The 19,110-nt window shown below is 34.5% G+C and overlaps 1 protein-coding gene across 1 annotated transcript in view; it reads right to left on the reverse strand.

The window, feature by feature from the left end:
* Nucleotides 1-353: 353 nt before the first annotated feature.
* Nucleotides 354-19,110, reverse strand: part of LOC129226650 (26S proteasome non-ATPase regulatory subunit 14-like) — a 36,627-nt gene continuing 17,870 nt past the window's right edge. The window contains exon 6 of the mRNA XM_054861281.1: nt 354-426. Within this exon, the coding sequence (XP_054717256.1) occupies nt 354-426 (73 nt within the window). The remainder of the gene's footprint in view (nt 427-19,110) is intronic.

Raw genomic sequence — 19,110 nt, forward strand, 5'->3', positions numbered from 1 at the left:
AGTAATATATAATTTTATTCTTAACGTACTTAAAATATTATTTTTCAAAAACTTGAATAGATTTTGTTGAAATGTTTTCAACAAAAAAAAGTGGTTGTCCCATTATACCTTCGCACTGCACGCGTGCCTATGATGAAACCCACATAAATACGCATGGCATTTAACATATAATGTTTGTACGAAAAAAAAAACCTTATATTTTCTTTGTTGTTGGTGACTGAGACAAATTTTCCAGTTGTTGCTAAAAACAAAAATGAATAACAAAAAGTATTAATTTAGCTTTGTTGATTGAGCTAACAAATCTATATTAAGGATGAACTATGTTTGCAGGGCCTTATTATCGCACAGGCCGACTAGGCCTGGGCCTGGGAAGCCATCTTCCTGAGGGGCTCCAAAGTACTGGAAGAATTATGCATAGCATTACAACTACACGAAAAATAATAATAAAATAATGACTTGTCAATTGGAAATAAACTTCTTTAAAGGAGAATTTTATTTTGCCAGTAGCAAATTTACAATGTCACAGTTATGAGGGATGTCAAAGAGGATTCATAATGCACACGATAAATGGTTTACATAGTTCTGTGATAGACACAAAAGACCCCAAAAATGCATTCTGACCGGCCATAAACCTGTAAATCAACTAATGTATTATTCCATTATTGTTTTCAGGGCGCCTCCGAGCTATTGTGGGCCTACCTTTGAGTTAGTCGGGCTTTGTATTTGTTAACTCAACCACAAGTCCAAAATTCAAATTTTAAGCAAGCATAGATTTGTAGATTTCGGACTTTTGTAACTTTTTAAATAACTAGGGTGCTCCGTGCCCTGTTCGATGCCGCTCACCAACTATCGAAAATAGCTTCACAATCTGAAGATTTTAAAGCGTCTGTTAAGAAAAATTAAAATAAAATACATGGTATGATTAGAATAAAATAAAAATCGCACTCCGCTTCCCGTAAAAGATAGAATTTCAGTAGAGAGCTCATTAAATTTAGAAAAATATTAAAATCCCATTCCAACCCGAAGGCAAAAGGAACTTGATAAAAATACTCAGGATTAATTGGGGTAAGTGGGACCTCTTTTGAGAATAGTTCGTTTTGAAACAAAAAAAATTGACTTATTGTTTTATTTTATCTATCACATTAATAATAAACAAAAGTTCATCATTTTTTTCTGAAATAATGATTTATGTACTCTTAACGATTATAGTTTTTACAAATTCGGATGGGTGTCCTACTTATCCCCCATATTAAGGGGTAAGTGGGTCACCCCCTTTCATTTAAATTTAAATGAAGCATATCTTAAAAAGGTATAAGGAGGTCTTACATGATAAAGTATGTACATTTTTAGTGTGAATTATTTTTTTGTAAATGCATCTATTTATGAGATATTTACTGTCTTTTAAATCCGTATCACGGGGAAAATATTTAAACGAAGAACAGAACAATTTCATTTGTGAAATTTATTGAAAGCCTATAGGTATATATTTTACTTTTACATATAAAGATGTATTTGATGACGTAATGCAGTTGATTAAGATCAACTTGAAGCAAATTTGCCAAAACTATAAGTTGAAAAAGAAATTGGAAACACTAAATGACTGCGTCTATGTAAAGTTGGCTAATAAAGAACCATTATCGCTTCATCCTCAGTAATTATTCCAACATCATTTGCAATATGCCAATACAAAGTGTAAATATTTCTATTCGTTCTTGAAAATTCAACAGTATTTTTAAATTCGTATCATCAACTTCCAACATTAGACTAACTTAAATCTTAATGATTTTCTTTCATGTATGTGAGCCACTTACCCCAGTGACGCACTTACCCCAACCAACCCTATAACAAAATTATTAAAAAAAAAAAAAAAACCTTCAAAGAGAATCCTAATGCTATGTCCAAACTAACGTAGCAATTTCACAGCTAAAGGAATTCTTGTACATTGCAAAACGGCAGTTTTGTACGTTTAAAAGTCGCTTTAAAATTCATGGTCTCTAGCAATACTTGAGTCTTTAGCGCCGCTCTTGAATTCAGTTGAGTCTTGGACTTTCGCTTAGTTAGAAACCCTTACATAGCGGCTGTTCTAATTAATTGAGGAAATTGAAACAAGCTCAATCTGATTCAGAAAAAAAGCTTTTTCAATGACATAGGATATTAAGGGTACATTCGGAAACAGGCACCGATCGCACCTAACTAATTGAAAACGTATTGCGACTCAATCATTCCCGAACACTTGCGGTGGCACAGGTGCCTGTTTCCGAATGTAGCCTAAAAGGTGTAGAAAATTTTCTTATTGTCCATAGGCAATTTATGCAAATTTTTAACTTAAAAATAAAAATAGAAATTTAAAATAAGAAACCCTTGGTGGAACCCCTGCTCCTGGATCTCGAAGTAATTCTGTGCAAAATTTCATGGCTGTAGGTTCTATAGGGTCTCTTGGACGCAAACCCGTCACAGACAGAATTTCGATTTCTTTGACGTATTTTTAAAAAATATATAGAGATACTTGGATTCCCTAGACTTTCTTTGATTCAAATTGTCAGTCTGAAAGCTTTTGTAGCCATGCACCTACTTGTTCTAATAAATTATGAATTTATCTTGCTCGACATTTTTGCATGAATTCATACACCGGGAGAAATACTAGCAGACATTGAGGATCTTCCACCGAAATGACTCCATATCGATTTTACAAAGAGAAAAAGGTCAAGAGCTTGTGATGGAAGGGAAAGAACAGGTGAGAAAAAGTGAAATGTAGAAATAAATAATGCAATCCTTTGAGATTCCTTGGAGTGCATTTCTCACCCGTAGGAGACCTATTTTTGATTCAAAATAGAAGGTAAGTAGTCTACATCAGAATTTAAGAAGGTATATTTCACATGTTTTGACGTCTGTGTTATGTATTCGTAGAGACGTACTGTACAAGTGTCACCTTATAGGACAATACTTTATTTGAATATAGAACGAATATCTTTCTTCTGGAATCACGAGCGAATTTTTGATTTTTCTTGCATTTGATGTCCCACTTAGAACGAGAGAATGCATCTAAATTGAATAAATTTCTACCATCTGACATTATTTGTGTTTAAAATCTTTGTTGCAGTCATTCCGGGTAAATTCAATTTTTTTAGTATGTTCGGCTTAAAAAAATGAAATAATAGTAAAAATAAATAAGAATAATAAAATAAAACCAGATAAAAAATTTAAATTTTTAGCATTTTAAATTCAAATTACGTTTTTCGCAATCACAAACGTGTGTGTGTATGTAGGCGTGTGCGTGTGTGTGGGTATTGTGTATGTAGACCGTGTGTGTCTTTGTGCAGGCGTGTGTGTGTATGTACACGCACGTTTGTGTGTGTATGTGCGCGCGCGTGTGTGTATGTAGGCGTGTGTGTGTGTGTGTATAATGTATGCGACAGTGCGCAGGCATGCATTCATCTGTGTAGGCATGCGTGTGTGTGTCGGATATGGACGCAACCTGGAGACTGTTTTCTCTAGAGGAGCAGCATCGGTAGGGGCCGGTGGGCAGTGGTGCTGCAGAGGAAGGGGGGGGGGGAATAAAACCATAGGAACGTAATTCAAAGGTCAAATGAAAACAATAAGCAATTCGTGATTGCTCAAAAAACATAGAACAGCCCAGTGCTCCACTCTTACGATGTGGTTATGAAATAAGTTTCCCGCTATTTATCTCCCCCCCCCCCCAAAAAAAAAAAAATTGAAAATGGCAATATTGTACATTATTGAATTTTGGAGTTACTGTTTCGCAGCGATTTTTGAAGTTGTTGAAAGTGATCTTCCTACATTGTAATGGTTCATTCAGTTTTATAACTTAGGGTGCTCCACTCTCTGCTCGCTTTGTCCGCCAACCCCAGTTCCCCACCTGACCCAGAAAATTCTTTCATTTAATTAATTTTTTTAAATGTCCGATTTTTCAAACAATGCGTGGTCTTTATGACGTCACAAATGATTTACTTTGGCGCATTTGTTTTCCGCGTTTCACGTTATGATAATCAAGAAGCGAATTAAATATTGCGCTCTACGCTTGCTGTCAACCATATCGTTTCCAACACACGTGAGTAAAGAAGCGAATTAAATATTATGTTCTGCGAATGGCAACCATCATTTGTGATGTCATCGGCAGAAACTTAAACAATGAAAGCGCACCGATTCAAGTAATTTTTTAGAAATATTAAACTTAGTCAAGTTATTTAAAACATGGTCGGATCCTATGTTTTTAAGCATGCTTTTGCAGAAAAAAAAGTACTTTTAAAATTTTGGAAACGACCCCATTGATGATTTTAATACTTTTCAGTGTATTCGACACCTTAGGACTGGAAATCCAGCCCCTATCCCCGAGACCTTAAAATTTAAGGAGGGGGGGGGGGGTGAGACAGAGCGGCATTCCTTCCCCGGTATTTTCTCTACCAGGGGTGCCCACCTAGGGGGGGGGGGAGGTCATGGCGCAGACTGAGCCATTGATATTTTTAGGGGAGGACTCTTGCTCTTGGGGGAGCAGGGTCTTCGCAATATTGGGGGGGGGGTGCCCTTGCTGTCAGGGAGGGGGCACCTCTGCCGTGTGTACTCAACGTATTGACTTATTAGACATGGACAGTCCAGAGCAGATAGGGTTACAGACACACACATAGACAGACGCCACAGAAATTGATAATGTAGATGATAGAAATCTTCTGAGGTTTTAAAGTTCAAAGTAGGAGTTTTTAAACATTTAAAACTTTTATTCTGCTGTCAAGTTGCACTATATTTATTAAAATAAATGATTTGGCTTCGCATTTGTGACGTGGCTCAAAGCTGCATTAAATAGCAGGATTGCTTTAAACCAGGACTAGTGATTCTCTTTAAATAAAATTAATACTTTCTGTTTCTTCATTAAACATTCAGAAGACGGACCGAAAAACAATTCAAGATTCCTTCGGGGGTAAGTAAAATGGACGTTTAGGTCGAAATTTAAACAACTTTTTTTTCATGATTGCAATATTCTTCCTTTACTATGAAAAATGAATTACTGATTAAATTTCGTAGGGCAAATCGTATACCTTTCATCTTTCTAAAGAACGCTTTTGGGCATTAAAATGTCGAGAGATGTGTGGGCCCATTCATATTTATATCACCTCAGACTTCAGAAAGATATGTGGTAACAATTAAAGGACTAACTAATTAGAAACACCAAATAGCGAATGACCTCGTATGTAGCACTGGGAATAAAATTTCCTTTGTCCAATTACAATCCAAATCCAAGTAAAAGGATGACATTAATTAAATTTGATACATTCCTCTATCATTGGCTTATTACTTGACTACTTTTGATATACATGCATTATATACATCTCCCACAGCGATATCTATTTTAATACGTCAAGGGAAGCTAGCGTCAAAGGCTAAACTGATTTCCATCCGCATAAGTCTTCTGACAATAAGTCAGGGTTAATTAATTTCTACTTCTCTTTGAAATGTCCTTTCCTATACGTTTGCCCAAAGTGTCTCCTTGATTCTATTAGAATTCATCGTTTCAATTTTTAGTAACACTTTTCATGGACGCATTTTGCGTCGGAAAATGTGTAGCCTAATTTTAATAGGTGTTAGAGCATAAAAGCACTTGTAGCAGGGTCGGATCCAGAAATTGTTCAAAGGAGGGGCGGTTGACTTTTATTATCTTATCTGCCCCTTATTATGTATCTTGAGTTACACACTCACGCACAAATGTGCTATATATGTTTGCGTGAGTTCACGATGGTATTTGAATATAAACCTCTGAATCTTCCCTCTCCCTAACATCACTAAAGATCGGCTAAAATCGCCTTTTTGGAATTTCAGTTTCTAAAAATTTCCTGGGTAAAGGCGTCCAAACTTCCATCACCTAGCACATCGCCTACGATCCCTTGAAATTGTGTTTTGGATCTTCCATTTCAAAAAGAAAGTTGGTAGAAAGTTAAGAACACCAAACCGTTCTTCTTTCGTAATTGACATAATAAAATGCGGCCTAATTGCGGTTGCAAGACTTCAATTCCAAAACAATACTTCGTTTCGCTAATATCACTGAAGATCATCCAGAATTTTTTTTTTTGAATTTTAATGCCAAAAAATATCTGCGGGAGAGAAACTTTATCTCTTTGCCCAAGCAGGAGGCCATTGCTTGCGGCATAATGTCCGATATATGTCAGTAATGTGCGAAGCTGTTATTCATCACTATGATATTACACAGTGTAGCAGCTTAATAATAAAATATTATCCGATAGTCAAAAAAGTAAAAAAAAAAAAAAAAAAAACCCTTGAATTCTGAAATTTTGAATTCAAATTATGTTTTTCGCAATCACGAGTTGCGACAGGGTCCTACTACTTGGGGGCTATTGTTTCTACAAAAAGCTCCAGTCCCCCCAAGCCTACCCCTCCTCTTGGGCGGTTACGTGTGTATAGTTGTGTGTGTGTGTGCAGGCGTGTGTGTATGTGTAGGCGCGAGTGCGTGCATGTGCAGGTTTGTGTGTGTGCGTAGACCTGTGTGTATGCACTTAGGCGTGTGTGTATGTGTGCAAAGGCTTGTGTGTATGTGTGTGTAGGTGTGTGTAGGATATGGACGCCATCGACCAGGAGAAACGGATTCCAGGAGGCAGTGCTCGGAGCCGCGCCTGCAGAGGCCGGTGCGCGGTGGTGCTGGTGTCCCTGGTCCAAGCTGAAAAAGGAACCACAACATCAAGGACTGTCAAGTGAGAACAATAAGCAATCGTGATTGCTAGAAAAAAAATCGAATAGATTTTTTTTTTATTTATGCACTTTTAGTTTATTGCCACATTTTTTCATGCAGTGAAAATTCATAACTATAATAATGATTTATTTAAATTAAATGGAATTTAACTTGCAGAATATATTTTATTACTACGCTGTTGCACTGAATAGCGTCGCAGCGCTTTTCACGCGTTGCCGCCTTGCTTCTAGTGCCCTATCCAGCACCCTTTAGCACCTGCATTCGGCCTTTCCATACACGCATTCTTATTAGGATTTTATCAGGATTGTCCTGATTCTGAAAATGTCCCGATTTTGTCCCGATGTTCAAGATCACAGGTTCAGAACATATCATCCTGATGTGTCCTGAACTTTTGTAGAATTTTAGGATTGTCTGATTCAAAAGCGGATTAACTAGACATTTCATTAATATATTTTTTCCGCTTTTCCCTCATGGCTATTGTTTTTTTATTGTTTGGCAAGTTTTTAAAAAATGATATTTCGGGGAAAAATTGTTCGATTAAGTAAGATCTAATACAAAAATCTTTGGATGTGATGTTTTGTAGATTTGGAGTAATAAACTATGGGCTTGGGAGTATCTTGAAAAGTGCTAATCCTTTAAATGTCCTGATTTTCGATCATAAGTAACTGGGCTCCCTAATTATGATGGGAATTCTTTTATAATCGCCTCTTTTTTTGATTAAAGGAACTGGGTACCCTAAAAGCGTATGATTTTACATTCGTCTCTTGCAAGCTTGCAACCCGCTTCAAAATTTGAGCAGATATTTTCCCATCACCCTGAGGTAACAGTAAAAAAATGATATAATTTTTTTATTGCAAGTAATTGAGATAAATTTCAAGTTCATGCTTTCGAATTGAAAGTTTTAATTGAAAGAGGGCGTAGACATTTACACTCGTCATGCGTTTTCAAGTTTTTAATATTTTACTTAAGCTCTTAATTCCGTAACATTTTAATTTGATAGAGATATGTGCATAGAATAAAATTTTAATATCAACGCTATTAAAAAGAGAAAAGGAGAAGTTTTTTTTTTTGTCATGTATCAGACCTGCAAGGATTTTAATGTTAAAAGACTTTGAGCTTACTTGCCTTTACCTGCCCATGGCAGAGTAGCTCCCGCAAACTCAGCAATTGTACTTTTAACCACTTTTGTGTGCATTTTTACGTAATAGATATAATTCAGGCTTTTTTAGTATGAAAATACATTCTGAAAACTGTAGAGTTTCAACACTTTTGTTGTTAAAAATTAAGTTCTGGTTTCCAATCTTGGAAAAACAATAAGTTGTTTGTATCAAATTTTAAGAAGGTGATCGTGCGAAACAATTTCTTACACTTTTAACCGAAAACAAAACGTTAACCCAAAGCTTCTACTGAAAGCAGCCAACACATCAACGTCTACAAGCCATAAAATGCTTCTTGAAGAAGAAACAAAAACTTTTCCCCCCTTCTCTCCTTTATATTTCATTTTTAATGCTTTTTTGCACTCGAAATTTTTCTCGTAAAGATTTTTTTTTTCATTTTCAAAGAGAACTAAATATTACTACTATAAATTATCCCTTCTAGAAAAATGCCCCTATTCTTGTTTCGTTTATTTATTTATTTATTTTTTGCGAAAAAAAATACCGAATTAGATACGTAAGACATTAAATTCTTAGTTTGTGTTTATAGAAACATTTAGTCGAATAGTAGTTGTAACGAAAGAAAGAAACTGTCATTTTCATGTGTTTATTCCAGGGTTGGCAAAAACCCGGATTTTTTAAAATAAAACCCCAAAGAAACCCAACTAAAGCTGGGTTTTTTAAAAGAAATGTGGGTTTTTTGTCTTTTTTTTAGGGAAAATGTGGGGTACTTGTAGCATATTGCAGCTTAAGTATATCTATAAAGCACAAAAAAAAAAAAAGCTGGAAAATTCAGCATTTTCTGAAGAAAAGTATAAAAGATAATAAAACCCAAAAATGGTGAAGTTTCAGATTTTTTAGTTTCCATGATTACCAACAGTTAAAGCAAAGTTACTTTTTGAGTGATAAAATCTTTTGTTCGTTTCTAATTACTACATTTTTTTTTCTTTTTTGCATTTTACTTTATTGTATTTCATTTTGTTATGCAAAACTACTGTAGAACCTCAAGTAGTTTAAATCCCTTTCTACTGAATTCCAGCTTAATCAAAACATTTCTTTGAATTTTATGTTGTCTGTTTTTTTTATTTCTGTGTACTGAGTAAGAAGTATTAAACTTTTTCGTAAGATAATGAAAATACTGTACATCCTATTCTGTTTTCTGTCCAACCGTTTGTAAAACATGTTAATTTCTAAAAAATATACCTTGTTTATTTGAGATTTGTGACGTGTTGGTTTGCAGAAAATAATTCACATGAAAGCCTTTTAGCTAGAGTAGTTTCCTCTGTACAATCTACAAACTGAGAAAATCCGACGTGACAGGACTTAGTCAAGATAATTTGAGTTATTTATTGACCAGTTAAAGAAAAAAGTTAAATATATTTATTTAAAATCTTTGAAGTATTTTTTTAATGCCGTTAAGAGTTAAGAAAAACTATTAAAGTTCAAAATTCATTTTTTATGTCCATTGTCTGTGGTGAAGAACAAATAAAAAAGATTAAATTGTAAAAGTATTTAAATTAATTAATTTTTTTAAAAACTTCTCAGAAAATTTTAAAAAACCCAAAAGTTGGCTAAATAATGGATTTTTTCAAAAAAAACCCATTGGGTCCAACCCAATTGGGTCCAATCTGGCCAACCCTGGTTTATTCACTTCCACAGTAGCCTCAACAAAAGGAAAGTTAATGGTTTCATTTTAGAATTAGAATAACTCCGATTTCTCGTTAAAAATATCAGAAATAATTTCAAAACTTTTTTGCAAAAAAACTACTTGATGAGTTAAAAGAATTCATGTGATTGCATTTGTTTAAATGTATTCAGTGGTTTTAATCTTTGTAAAGCAGAGAAAAAATGAACCTACTTAAGCTGGACAAAAAACTAACAAGTACCAACTGAGAATTAGTTACCATGCAAGACCTCACATAGGAAACATAGTGTAAGCACTAAGCAGAAAATGCTGTGCGAAATATACAAAGTCAAGGTTTTGAAAATACGCAATTGTGTCAACGTTTCTTAAGCTCCACTACAAAAAAGATAAAGTATTTGGTAGAAACTTTCTATAAGAAAAAGTCGGCGGAGTTGTAACATAATTATGTGCACGAAATTAATTTATAAGTTTTTAGGTTTATAAAAGTGTTTCGCATTTTGAGGTCTTTTTAGTAGTGATGTGCCGGATCGTTAAAAAAGTAGATCCGCGGATACGGATACGGATCCGGATCATTACTGTAAAGATCCACGGATACGGATACGGATCTCAAACCATTTTTGCCCAATTCAACTATCCAAGTATGAAATTTATTACGGAAGGTATTCTCGTCACTATAATAACATTGTTTATTCAAAGAATGTCATCTACGGCGAAAATATAATAAAGACTATGATTTACTTTTTGAAGAAATCTCCATTAAAATTGATGGAGAGTTGGAAGGAACGGGTAGCGCAGCATTAATGCTTAGATAGAATGTGAAAAATTATTCCTAGCTTGCTCGGTACATGTAGGATACATGAGCAAGAATGTAAAGCTGCTACTGGATGGGCGAGAAATAATTTTTCGAATTTTATTTCAGTATAAATGCAGCGCTGACCCATTCCACCCAAATTACTCCGACCGACGGAATAACAGCCGGGAACACCTTTACAAACAGTAAATAGAGACTTGTCTCACTTTTTTTGAAGGATGCCGGGAAAAAACAAAATGAAGAAAAACAGAAACCCCAAATGAATAACAAAAACTAGTATTAAACTAAAAATAAAAAAAAAAACATGTCTCAGAGGGCTGTTGGCTTCTAAAATGATACCTTATAATTTAAATAGGGAATAAAACCTAATTTAAACGAAATTTGAAAGTCTTTTATTCAAATATTTCAAAATTTTTAAAATAGAAAAGATCCGTTTAAGATCCGTCAAAAAAGTAACGGATACGGATACAGATTTTTATTTTTCCTCGGATATCCACGGATACGGATATCTGGAACATCACTACTTTTTAGTGTTTAAACGAGAAAAATTCAGATATTTACTATCAACATCAAGCAAAGAGATAATCAATCTTCATAATGAACAGCAAAAATCACTGATCGAGTAACTCTGTGACGTCACCAACAATAAAACTCCCGCCATAGCATGCGTGACAACACATTTCATCGTTGAAGCACCGAAAGTTCAGTAAGTTATTTATAATTTGATAATAGTTTTTGGCAATGATCGACTTGCAGGGAAATGCTTTATTTTCATAAGACTGAACTGGATCCTGTAACTTTTATAGGTAAGACTTAGTTTAGGAGAATGAAGAAACGAGAAAGTGGTCAGCAGTTAACGATATCCACTAGAGTTTAGGGTTACACTGTAGTTAGGGTCGAAATTTCAACTATCCAAATGTCCCTAATCAGGCAATTGCTTCGTTCAAATGTAGAAGCAATTTTCACCCGTTATACCTTGACGAGTGATTTCCTAGTTTTGAAAGAAACGGCCAAAATTGCCCAATTGCAGAGGAATTGTGTTCCACCGTGGTAATGCAAAATATCAACTTGTTTTAGTCACACGTAAAAAGTTATTGAAACTTGACAAGAAATAATGCTATCACTGTCATGCCCAGCTCTGATTGCACGCATAGCTTACCATTTTTTTTTCAATGATTGCAAACCGTTTTATTTAATAAAAATTTCATTAACGTTGATGACATAAAAAGCGCACTTAAATTACTTTGCTGAGAAGGATTAGAAGTTCTGCGACAGAGGTACTTCATGGTAGGAGCAAAATGGTAAAATGTCGTCGAGTAATAAGCAAATTAAGAAGATTCAAGTTTGCTCTATTTATATCAAAAGAAATTTGTATCTTACATATTAAAATTTCTTTCTTGACAAAAAATACATGGGAAAAAATCGTAGTTGGGTTGTTTCCTATTTTTTAAAAACATTTTTTTTCTGAAAAAGTATGGTCGAAACTATGGGGTGAGTTACTTTTTTTTCTTTATTTTGACTTTTTTCTCTTAAAAAATAATCTTAAAAAACATTCAGTCGCTGCTTTCATTTTCGCTGCTAACGTCACACGTTAACAACTCGCTTGGGTTATCAGAATAAAGTTGCCAAATAAATAATTTACGTCCATGAATTATATGGAATTGGAAAACGTCCGTTTAAGATGAGTCGATCTGAATGAGAGGGAAAATTAAAAATTTAATGCGAGTATTTCGCTCATTTGACTGTGACTCTGCTTAACACTAGAATGACTGACATTTTCTGTATACCTAGAAAGACTGAAGGGGCCAATGTGGCCCCTACACATTTTTGGAGTGAATTCTTTTAAAAATTCTTCCTGAGGGAGTCCACATGCCTGATACACCTTCTTTCATGACTAAATAAAAATTTAGTACTTAATTATTTTTAGTTTTTCTCTCTATACTGGGCAAAAGGTTGAATTAGTTTTCCTTTCTAAGAGCAATGGCCACCGTTAGGATGGTAAGCAGTCGGTACTGTTTATAGCATTTGGATAGCCAATCGGCTGCATAAAGAGGAAGTTACAGGTTAAACTAGAGTGAATGGCATTTTTTTATGCTACAACAATTAGGAGAAAGGAAAAAAAATAATATTTTTAATTGTCAAAATGCTTAGGGGCCACTGTGGCCCCTCCCGTCTTTCTAGGTATAAGGATAAATATTAACAGAACTATGAGGCGAATGATTAAATGATTAAACAAGCATTCAAATAGTGTCATATAATGAAAAGTCAGAAAATTCCATTAAGTTCCGTTAGATATCATCCGAGTTATTAAACAACAAACTACGCGAGGGGCCACACAGGCCCCTCCGTCTTTCTAGTGTTAATTTAGAAGCTAACATACATCTGCAAACGCTGGCATCCCTGAAAGCTAATAGATGCGACCACTTCCGCCTTAAAACCGGAAGTTTGCCTTTCCATACAATCGGTGGTCAGACTGCAACAACCCTCCTTCCACTTATAATTGCTCTCCGTGAAAAACAAGTAAAAGGAGATATCTTGCCAGGAAAGACAACCACGCGTTTTGATTCAAGATTTCTTTCTTCACTTGTGACGTTACACGATGAAACATTTTGCTTTAGAAGTCTGAAATTAAAAGAAAAAACAACAACAATTAATTAAAAATTAAATGTTTGGAAAATAAAAGTATTTTCTGGCTCCATGCTACTTTTTTTTTTCACTTTTTCTATCAATTTTAGTGTCAAAAAGTAATACTTTTGCCTGAAGGAAGCACTACCATTGCGCCCATTTTTATAACAAAAATGGCCTATTACTAGACTATTAACGCAAAAATTTAGATCCAGTAAAATTAAAATTAAAATTGCGCAAGGTTTGCGTGCCTGCAATCATTCATCTTTCGTTGCATCTATTGCGTAAGATTCCATTAACTCACGCCATCAGTGCATCAAAACTGAAATATTTTCCGTCTTTAGTTCCCATTTTTCATGTTTACATAATTGAAGCATTTAGAGTTTTAAGAATTACTTGCTGCAAATAGTTTGGAGAGCAAATTTTACTTACAGATGCATTTTTTTTAAAGAAAAGAAATAATTCCCTTGTTTGTATTCTACTACAAAATGTCGTGACTGTCGAGAAAATGGAATTAATTTGGATTATCTTGTGTCTTAAGCAATCGAAATTTTACCTGCTCTTGAGGTCGTGAAATTAGTTTATTGCATCTTTTTCTTTGTCAACATTTAGCGTAGAGTACATACTCCAAATACCGCTATTACTTCTAGATACAGAGCACATTTCTTGTATGGATTACTTTTTAAAAATTAGTGTCACAGTTTTATGCTGTCCAAGCTGCAATATACATTAAAAACAAACATGTTTGTAGCAATAAGTATTAACATTTAATCTATAAACATGAGAAAATTATATGACATTGAGGAAAAAAATATAGTTGCATTTTCAGAAGCAAAGTTAACAAGATGATCCTTTGTTCCTTGTTTATATAATTGATTCTTTTAGAAATATAAATGACAGTTATAAATATTTGATTTCCGACCTCTGAATAATAAACAGGTCTAAATTGTCATACTTTCCGTTTTTGCATAATTAATGTGGAATGAATATTTATGGCACGTAAGATCCTTGTGACTGTAATATGAGTATAAAATTTCATTAGAAAGAAGCAATGTTTAACATTGTAACTTTTTTGCAATACAATTGTATTAGAAAGATGTGACTTGGAGATGATATTTTAGACTTATGTTCCAGTCAAAAATGTTAAGAAACATATACAATTGAATCAAATGAAAGAAAGTTATTGTTAGTGAGTTAATATGAAACAGTGAGAAGCAAAGGGATGTAAATGCCAAAATTGAGAGATAACCAATACTAATAGTACGAGAGCCCCTCTGCTGTTTTGGGGCAATAACAACAGCCCTGGCAGCAAGGGTGGATCCAGATATTTTTTAAAAAGAGGACGATTGATTTCTATTAAGTGCCCTTTTATACGTTTCCGAACCTCCTCCCCCTAACATGATTAAAGATTGTCAAATATCTGTTGCTTTTTTTTCGTTTGGAACTTCAATTTTCAAATATTTCTGGAGGAGTGCACTGAACCCAAACCTTTACTCGAATGTTGTCAAAGGTGTCCCACAATTGCTTTTTTTGGACTTCTTTTTGAAAGATTTCCAGGTTAGGGCAGCCGCACTTTCTAAAACGCACATCTAAGATCGTCTAAATTTAAGTTTCTGGAGCTTCAATTTCGAAAAAAATCTTGTTGAAAGTTCCGATCTCTAATCAATAAAAGATGAGCTACAAATACGTGACAATTCTGAAAAAAAAAAAAAAATCGGGAGAGAGCCTCCTTTCTTCTAACTTCATCGAAGATCGTCTGAAATTGCGTTTTTGGAACTCATGCCATATCGAAAATATTCCGAGGTTTCTGTATATTGGCTCTCCTTTCTCCTCTCCCTTGCATCCGCGCATGTCTGGTAGGTGCTGCTCACGTCCTGATTTAGAAAAAAATTCAATGAAAGTCTATCTATGATTTGATCGTATTCACACAAAACTTCAAAATGTTCACTTATATCCCTTTTCTTCTCACTGCCTCGCATGGTATAGTTACAAAACTGTAATTGTAGTTTAACTTTCTAATAAAGTAAACTTAAATCTTATTATTTAAAAACATGAACAAAAGCGTTAAAAAAAAATGGAATTTACGAAAAGGATGTCATTATTTTTCACTTTTTAGCTTAAAAAATATTTCTTTATTTTTTAAGTGTCACTGTCTCACCTTCACGTCTCATTATTTACAATATTCATTAAAAGTAGAGAGGTTCAAATTGGCTTCATTTATTTTCAGCTATTATTAAACTAGAATTGCTTGCATCAAATCACGTGCATTTTATGCCCCTGCGAGTGCGCATTCACTAATATGTCAATATAAGTGATCCACTTATTTGTCAATATAACTAATACATATCAATATGTTGTAACACAGCACAGTAAAGACAAAAGTTTAGTCAATGTTAATTATCTTTTCAAAAATTATATTTTTTTTACTCCTTTAGCGCCTGGAAGAAGATATAAATAGTTTAAATGCTTTTTTTTTGCTTCATTGTTGTAACCATTAACAAAACAACCGATTTTGTTAAAAAAGTTGTACGGAAGATGATGTGATAATGAGATGATGGTTAAATGCGATGTTCTTCCACTTTAATTTAAAGAGGGGTATAATTCAGTGATACAAATAGGAAAAGTTCTTTTTACTTTCTTCTATATCTAATATATAGAAGAAAGTATTGGATTCGTGCAAATTTTCGAATTTCGAATTTTGACGGATTCGAACGTTTTGAGGTGTGCTGAGTCCATTTCGACCATTTTTGGAAAATGTCTGTCTGTCTGTGTGTGTGTGTGTATGTATGTATGTGTGTGTGTATGTATGTGTGTCACGTTTGTGTGTGACCAGTTTTTTGTGGCCGCTCTACAGCAAAAACTACCGCATGAAATCGAACGAAATTTGGTACACATATGTGCCCGTATGTGAACTTGAGTCCATTAGTTTTTGGCGCGAATTCCTCCAAGGGGGGTGGAGCAATGGGACGTTTTTTGAGTTACGCGTGCTTGCTATTCCTCAGGAAGTAACTGGCGGAATAAAACAAAATTTGGTCCATATGTTGGTATTAACAGGAACAGGTGCTGATTTAATTTTGGTGTCAATAACTCAAACGGGGGTTGAGCTATAGAACGTTTTTTGTCGTCAATTGTGACTGCTGTATCTCAAGAAATAATGAACGGAATGAAAGAAAAATTTATCGGCAAGTAGCCCTTAGTGGGTATAAGAACTAATTTTATTTTTGTGTCAATAGCTAAAAAGGGGGTAGCGCAATCACCCGTTCTTTTTTTCCATTTTGAGTGCCCTATCTCAAGAAGTAATGCTACGTTCTGGTTGAAATTTGGAATATATGTGAATCCATATGTAAACAGGCTTTGGTTCTATTTTTACGCCGATCGCTCCAAGAGGTGTTGATTTTTTTTTTTTTGCGAATAAAAATATTTTTATTAATGCAACAATAAGAAAGATAAATCGTAATAGATTGTCGTCTGCGTATTTCTCCTGATTTTAATTGTATGGAAATGATAGGAAATATTATCCATAGACTAATAATAAGAGTAGACCGAGCTTTCTCATTCTTGCTGATAAAGAAAATTGGTTCATAGATGTATCATGTGACTAGTGGAAGGGCTTGGCGAAGACTTTGGCAGCAGGGTTGCTAGATGGCAGCATTATCTATAGTTTGGCACTCGACATGTATTTTAAGACAATGTGTTTTCATTAAAAAAAACTTCCAGGTGCAGAGATTGAACTGTTTTTCTTTTAGTTATGCATTATTTTGACATTAGTAATTGTTTTTGATCAGTTTTCGGTAACTTTTATTTCATTTGGAGCTGTCAGCGTTGGCATGAACGAAATGGCGTAAACGTTTTGCGTTAACGCAAAAATGTACTAATCGGTATCTTAAATTGAAACTGTAGGTAAAAATCTTACCGTTTGCTGATTCTTCTTGGTCGCTTGCATCTTTTATTGCTTAGAGAGTTATTGAAATTGACTAAAGAAAATGCACAATACTATCTAAACGAAAAACTCACTATATTAACAAAATATTTACAACGTAGAATAACAAATTTACAAATCGGACTCCATAAAAGATCATTCTTCCGTGTTCCATCAATTCTATTTATTTTATTTCGCGCTGGCGTTGATCGTCTGCTACGATTAACGCCCGCTGTTGCTAGGATATCCACCAGTCACATGGTTTGGTTTATGAGCAGCAAAAGGGTTGCCATAGCTCGGTCTACTCTTATTATTAGTCTATGATATTATCCCAATGATTTAAAATTTTTAACTGTTGCCATCTTATGTTTGTTAACAAATAAAATATTTGTAATTCATTCAAGCAAGGCTTTTAAAATAACTTTCAATTTTCGCTCTTTGCTTTGCTTTTGCAATAATTCAGACATTGGGATAGTCGTCAAGTTTTTGCATGTGTCATTTTGTTTTTGTTGGGAATATTGCTTCCTCGTCAAGCATGGGGAGGGATCAGAAAAAAAAAAAAAGAAAAATATAGAAGAAAGTTTCGTGATGGCCACAACATACTAGTTTTTTTTTTTGAGGGTTCAATTAATCAAGGTTAACGTTTCAGATTAACAATCCAGTAAGACGCACTATTTAGGAGACCAGTTTAAAACGGTCTAAATTTCAGGGAGCAATCCACCAAGACGCTCTTTTTAGGGCACAAGCAGTCAAGAGGCATTTTTTGGGAGAAAAATTCAGTAAGACGCATCGATAACAATCCACCAAGGCATTTGTTTTAGAGCCTTAATTTTATTCACAATCCAGTGAGACACACTTTTCAAGGGACCGATCCAGCAAGATGTGTCTTTTACGGAACAATGCAGCAAGACGCTTCTTTTAGGGAGACAATTTAGCAAAACACAGTTTTTAGGGGAAAAATCTAGCGAGACGCGCTTTTTAGGAAAACTATCTGGCAAGATGCATCTTTTGCGGAACAATGCAGCAAAGTGTTTCTTTTTAGTGGAACAATCTAGCGAGATGCACCTTTTAGGGAAACAATCAAGCGAGACGTACTTTTTAGGAAAACAATCCGGAAAGACGTACTTTTTAGGAAAACAATCTGAAAAGATGCATCTTTTACGGAACAAAAGATGCATCTAGCAATAAGGCGTTCCTATTTAGTGGAACAATCTAGAGCAGTGGCGCACACAGGAATTTTGCAAGGGGAGGGTCCAGAGTTTAAAGTCCCATTTTCATCCCCCCAATGTGCATGAATCATATTCACTTTATTTTATTGATTCTCGACAGCTAAAAATTGAAAAATAAATTATTGAATAAATAATTAGCACTAATTAATACAAAAACATTAGTAACAGACACTAAATTAAGTCACCAGAAAGCACAAGAATTTATGCATTTACTTTTCTCATTATTCAAAAATGAAAACAGCGAAGCAAATTCATTATTAGAAGCACCGAGTCTGAAAACCAAGAAAAATTTCTTTTTAATCTGTAATTGCAAGACTAAAAACCTGATTATTACATTTACAGACACCAGTCTGTCTCTATATCGTAGAATAAATTCTAGTTTTCTAGTTCGTTTTTCGATTTTATTTATAACTAGTGGTACCGCACGGCTTTGCCCGTAATAGAAAAATTAAAAGGTCTTTTGGTTCATCTGTATATTTACAAATAATGTAATGTGAATTTTCTCGCCAATTGGCTTGTACCCATGTTACGGTTCAACGTTATGATAATTTCGTATCTCGCCAATTGGCTTGTACCCATGTTACGGTTCCACGTTATGATAATTTCGTAATTTACTCGTCCATCTTATGATATTTTTGTTCTTAAAATTGGAATAAAAAAAGAACCACATCGAATTTTCGAAAAATCGCTTCAAGGTGCACACACCCATGCTACAAACTAACATTGTGACAAGTTTCATAAAAATCGGCCGAACGGTCTAGGCGCTATCGCGTCACAGACATCCAGACTTTCAGCTCTTTTATTAGCAAAGATTTCCTGAGTGTGTGGCGGTGACATTGCTTGAATTCAGTAGTGCAAGAACCCGTATTAAACCTTCATTGTACTTAGTTGTCCTTAAGTATGTTTTTAGCTTTCTCAAAGTCGAAAAAGATCTCTTGCTCGTGCAATTCGTTATAGGAGGACTGCACATTAAAAAAAATTCCTTTTACAAGAGGATTTTACTTTTTACTCA

The sequence above is a fragment of the Uloborus diversus genome, chromosome 7 (genome assembly GCF_026930045.1).
Source record: "Uloborus diversus isolate 005 chromosome 7, Udiv.v.3.1, whole genome shotgun sequence".
Lineage (NCBI taxonomy): Eukaryota > Metazoa > Arthropoda > Arachnida > Araneae > Uloboridae > Uloborus > Uloborus diversus.